At 38.1% G+C, this 6,000-nt stretch overlaps 1 protein-coding gene across 2 annotated transcripts in view; it reads left to right on the forward strand.

Annotated features, from left to right (window-relative positions):
• The window catches only part of rgl1 (ral guanine nucleotide dissociation stimulator-like 1), a 57,410-nt gene extending 51,660 nt beyond the window's left edge, over nt 1-5,750 (forward strand). For both annotated transcript variants that reach the window (XM_060932559.1, XM_060932560.1), the window contains exons 16-18: nt 88-306; nt 415-529; nt 2,557-5,750. In XM_060932559.1, coding sequence (XP_060788542.1) covers nt 88-306; nt 415-529; nt 2,557-2,744 — 522 coding nt within the window. In that variant the 3' untranslated portion in view covers nt 2,745-5,750. The remainder of the gene's footprint in view (nt 1-87; nt 307-414; nt 530-2,556) is intronic.
• Nucleotides 5,751-6,000: the final 250 nt, after the last annotated feature.

A 6,000-nucleotide genomic window follows, 5' to 3' on the forward strand; every position in this document is an offset into this window, starting at 1 on the left:
ACCTGTCCTTCAGCTAGCACACTTCTAATAGGAAAACACACACAGTATACAATATAACCAGCAGTTAAACATATCTCTCATATTTAGATGTCGGAGTCTTCCTCCTGCACGTCCCTGCACTCCATGGACACGTCCTCATCCTCGGCTAGCGGATCTGCCGCATCGTGCTCCCACCGCCGCTGCGCATCGCTCACACCGTCTCCGACCTCGCCGGTATCACCTGCGTATAACACACAGACCCAGGACGCCTGCATCATCCGAGTGAGCCTGGAGCACGGCAACGGGAACCTCTACAAGAGCATCATGGTCAGCATTTTCTTCTTCTTTAGCATGCTCAAGCGGTGAACTCCTTGTTACGCTCCGTGTGACACATCTCTTATTCTGTAACAAATTATGTACTGTTTTATTCTACAGTTAACGAGCCAGGACAAAACCCCGGCTGTGATCAGCAGAGCCATGGCTAAACACAACCTGGACGAGGAAAACGCCGAGGCCTACGAGCTCGTTCAGGTCATATCAGACGAAAGAGGTGAGGCGGTTAATGATATAAACTCAATTAATACTGATATATGATTGAACACATACACAGTGCTGTGTAAAAGTCTTAGGAACATGTAAAGAAATGCTGTAGAGCAAAAACAGCTTAAAAATAATTAAATGAAATGTTTCAACATTAAAAAAATATGATAAGCAGTAAGCCATAATAAATGAATAGGTGTGAGACGAGACAGACTTGCTTAAAAAAATAGTCTGAGGTCCAGTGAGTGCAGTTTTATGCGGAAATGATCTGTAGGTTTTACTGAGTATCTTCCAGAACCAGCCACAGTTCTTCTGGACACTTTGTCACACTCGCGTCTTCATTTTGCACCAAATATTTTCCAGTAGCCTTCATTATGTTTTCTTTTTTAATCTGTAGAAAAAAAAGTGCTCTCTTATGGAATATGCTGCTCAGACATGTTACAAACGTTTTGGGTTTTTTTTGGAACATTTAATTTTGTGCTGGAAAAAAACCCTGAATGTTTGGAACTCTAAAATGTTTCTGTAATGTTGTGACTCGATAATGAATGTAGAAGTCATAAAATAGAAATCTATGACAAAATTTGTATGAAGGGGGGGGGTGCCGCCAAGACTTTTGCAAAGTACTGTATATGCTGCAGTATCTAGTATTTAATAAAAAAAATATTTTGTAATTCTGTTCAAGGTATATATACATATATATATAATTTTTTTATGGACAATTGGTGGTGTGTGTATTTGCGTTTTATAATTTATTTATTTATTGTCATTTTACCAAGAACACTGAAAGTGTAAACTCCTCTGTTCTGAAGATTTCTTCCATAACGTTAAATCATCCAGCGATCCCAAAAATGATGCATTTTTGTTTTTTCCTTTGTTAAACACCACAACGTTTTAACAATCCATTTGTTATTAATCTTTGATTATATGGAGCATCCGCTGTATAGGCCTCTCCATGTGAGCGGTTACTATGGAAACTATAACATATCAGACCGAGCGTATTTATATAAACGTCTCCTTCAGGAACCGCTTTCCAAACCGTGCTGTTATGTTTAATTATTATATATACAGGACACTTTTTGATGGAATAAAAACGTGTGTTCTATTCCCTTCTAGCGGGTTTCATTCATTTGGTTTGATAGCATGCAATATTGTTAGCATATCGCTTATCCTACGTGTATTACGTCACTCTACCCAATGGAGAATGAGCGTTGAATATGGTTTACAATATTGCATGGATGATTGTCAAAACAACATGATGTCACACAAGCCAGTGCACGACTGGGACAATTTGTAAACAAACATGGCTGCCAGGTTTGCTTTGTTAAAAAATATGGAAGATTTTGAGAGAATTTTAAAGATTTTTTTGGGGGGGGCTTTTTTCACCTTTATTGGATAGGACAGTGTAGAGACAGGAAATGAGCTGGAGAGAGAGACAAGGAGGGATCGGGAAATGACCTTGGGTCGGAATCGAACCCGGGTCCCCGGATTTATGGTATGGCACCTTAGTCAACTGAGCCACGGCGCCCCCATTTTGAGAGAATTTTGAAAGAGAAAGACACATTGAACACCTGAAAGGAATGTCTATGTATAATAATAATAATAATAATAATGGCTGTATTTTTTTCATGGTATATCAGATATATTCCATTTAGCTACTCGTCTTCAATTTGGTCATTCAGTATCATGCTAGCTGAATGGAATAATATCTGATATACCATGAAAAAAATTAATTCAATATTATTTAAATAAGACGCATCTTCCGACCAATCGGAGTTGAGCATTCAAACAGACAGCGCAACAATAAACCTTGCAAGATGTGAGAGTTTTACACTGAGAAAGACTGACGCTAGCCTTGGGTCTCAATCACAGCTGTAGCACTTCCTGTTTATGATCAGAATCCTACACTTCCTTGTCAACATGTTTTGTTCGTAGGATATTATTCAGATATTACTCTTTTTTTTTTTTTATTGTTGTTTTAGCGCTAACTGAGAGTCTAACTGTGTTTTGTTGTTTTTGTCTTTTTTTTCTCTTCCCCAGAGTTGGTAATTCCTGACAACGCCAACGTCTTTTACGCCATGAACACATCAGTGAACTTCGACTTCGTCCTGCGAACTCGTGGCTCCGAAGGACGACTGGTGCAGCTTCGCTCTCGCTGCAGCTCCACATTACCACGCACACAGCCACGCACCAGCCTGTCCCTCAGGCTCAACAAGGTCACACTTTGACCTTTGACCTCAACCAGGGTCTCTGTGTGTGTATAAACTTGTAGATATACATATGCATGAAGTAGGCGATCCAGAAGTAGACAGTAGACCCGCCTGTTTTAAGTGCAATGCTCAAAGAATTTACAGTATTTCGGACTTCTCTTTGTTCCCGTCTTCAGGGCCACGTCCTGATCCAACACGTGGATCAAGTGGCCTAGTAGAGTTCTCAGAGCTTCGACTAAAGATGGACCTCTGAATGGATTTGAAAAAAAAACAAAAACACTCATGTGCTTTATCAGTATTCTGCTCTTACTGAGCGTCTCTCTGCCTTTACTCATGATGATGATGATGATGATGATGGGACGCTCACATCAGTATTGGAAGTGATTAACAGGACCTGTGATGTTGTCATCGCCATCGTCGCTTGCGTGTGTGTGTATTTTTTCACACCCTCATGCACTTAAGTTCCTCTCGGCGCCCCCTGCAGGCTCTGACGTCAGGAGCTGTATGACGAACGAAACGCGTTCTGATCCGTTCCTGATCATCTTCCCGATATGAAGGTTCTCCGACTCGGGAATCACGGACTGAGCTGAGCTCTGATTGGTTGCACTTGTTCGTTGTTAGTCAGTGGGTGGAAGTAAAGAGTTGTATTTAAACAAACAACAACAAAAAGCAATCGATCCAACCTTGTGTTATTGTATTTCAGTCTTCCACACGTTAGTGTTCATAAAAACACAACACTAGGAAAAGTAGTACGTTTTTTTTTCCCCCGTTGTTGTTGTTGTTGTTTTGTAAAAAGTAGCTCGACCCTGATTTAGAAAAGGAATTGGTAAATTTTTAAATATTTACTCAATGGCCAAACTGTGAAGTGTTGAAGGTAACAGCGTATTCACAGGTCATATCCTCTCAACTGCCTCCGCCACGTCCCAGATCACATCCCTCACTTTTCCTTTTCTTTCTTTTTTTTTTTTTTTGCTACTTCACGTTTTCATTCTGCTCCAACTCCGTACACGGCCCTGAGTGTTCTCAAATGGCATACTTTCTTTTCTTTACTTTTAGTTCTGATATTGCAATTCAGCATCATGTTAATTGTGCACAACAAACACAGAATGCTAGATGTTGATATCATACATAATAAAAAAATACATAAAAAATAAAGCTGGCCACTCAGAGTGTGTATTTAAAGGCAGAAAGGCTTTAAATACACACAGAAAGGCCTGTCCGAATGAAATGCTGACAAAGCTGCGTGTCGGGACCTGAGCTGGGTTTCCTGATAACGATGACTCTTAGTGAATAACAACTTGGATGTACATGACGGAGCAGCCAGTTTTGTGAGTGTTTCAGTGATATTAGGGTGATGGATCGCACTTCTTCAACAACGGAGAGGATTTTGGCATAGAAAATACCGACCTTTGCCTTTTCGAGGTCGAATCGCACATGAAATCTGAATAATATTAATAATAATAATAATAATAATAATAATCTACTCCGTAAGTAACAAATGTGACTTGTTATTTTATGAACAAGTTTACATAGCCAAAGAAAACAGAGACCTGAGCGTTATGAAAGTTTCAGGTAATGTTTCCACTCGTGAGCGATTATTGAATGCAGTGCATACATAAAGACGTTAGTTCAGGACTGACACAAAAAAATGGCATCTGGTGCGATTTTAACAATTTAGTCACTCTTAGATGATCTACACTGCCATGATACCTAGTGAGTTTTATGTAAAGGTTATATTTGAGCAAGTTTGCCATTTAGCTCTTGAATTTATTTTTTTAATGGTAATTAAATGTGTATTTTATGTGATTGGTTGTTGACCTCGCAGAAGAATTTGTTCTTGACTGAAAAAACCCCAACCCAGGAGTCTTTATAGTTAGTGTGACGTTCGTAATTAATATTAATTAGTAAAATAGCAACAATGAAGGAGCCGATTGAGTCTTTTTTAATTTTAAAAGGTGCGAAGTAAATTAGAATTGAACTGAATGTTTTTTTTTTTTTTTATCTTTTTCTAGATGAATTCAGACACTCGTTAATTGCTGGAACACTTGCGTTAAAGCTTGTGTTATTTCATCGTTCTGACGTATTCAGTGTTGTTCTGCTATTATATGTAGAAAATAGTCACAATAGACAATATTTTGAAAAAACGATGAATGACTTGAGTAGGGGTGTGCAAACTTTTGACTGGTGCTGTAAACATGACAGTAATGAAGTAACTTTTCACTGTATGTCTTTAGTAAATCATCATCATAGTTTTTAGGGTTTGATCCCTGATCTTGGAAATAATCTTCGTGAATGCACCTTTAAATGAAATGTGAAGTGGAAGTTATGGAGAAAATACATGTAGAATTTAAAAAAAAAATAAAAATAAAATGAAGTGAAGTTGACGTGTATGAGGAGCTGGAACAGAAGGAAAACATGAACGAGTTTATTCTGGAGTTTTTTTTGGGTTGCGTTGTGTTTGGTTTTTATTTTTTTTTCCAGTAGAATATAAATTGTAGACCCTCAACCTGAACATTTTTTCTGTTTAATGTTCACACTAATGTGTGATTTTGATTTAATTTAAATTTTTTTTTTTTTGCACATGTGTAATTTTTCATGTCCTAACCCAACACCAGGACCTGCACATGTTGTTTATTTCTTGTTCTGTTTTTTTTTTCTTTAGTTCTGATTGATTAAACACACACGTGAAACCCCTGGAGTGTGCGCTCCAGCTGTTCTGGTTCTGTCCCATGTCACTGTTTGTTTGTTCGTTTCTCGTTCTCGTCTGTCATTTTATTTTGTCTCAGCAGTATCTGATCTCACTCCTTCAACCGAAATCACTCTTTATTCATTCTCCAGTTTTTTTTTTTTACACTTTTTCAGTTCGAGTGCAGCACTTGTGAATTTTCTCTCCTTTTTTTTTCACGGCCAAAGACTCTTTAATCGCCAGCACTTAAATTATTACCGTCATGTTTCTGTCATTGAGTTTCATTTTCTTGAATTAAACTGAACCTGAACAACCAGCGATGGTGGAATTTGTCATCATGAATTTGCAGCCTGAAATGTTTTCTTTGTGAAAAGTCTTAAAGAATGTGGCTTGCATAAGTATTGACACCCGCTTCTTTGACCTTTTTCCACATTCTGTGTGGTGTCATTGAGGTCAAAATCTATGCAAAATAGTCCTTAATGTTGCAATATTTAAAATGTAAAATGTAAAGGTTGTTTATTGCGCAAGTTTTCACCCCCACTACATTTTCTGTGAAACTTCTAGATCAGTCGCCATCGGAAGTTTTTA

Source organism: Neoarius graeffei, chromosome 10, assembly GCF_027579695.1.
Source record: "Neoarius graeffei isolate fNeoGra1 chromosome 10, fNeoGra1.pri, whole genome shotgun sequence".
NCBI lineage: Eukaryota > Metazoa > Chordata > Actinopteri > Siluriformes > Ariidae > Neoarius > Neoarius graeffei.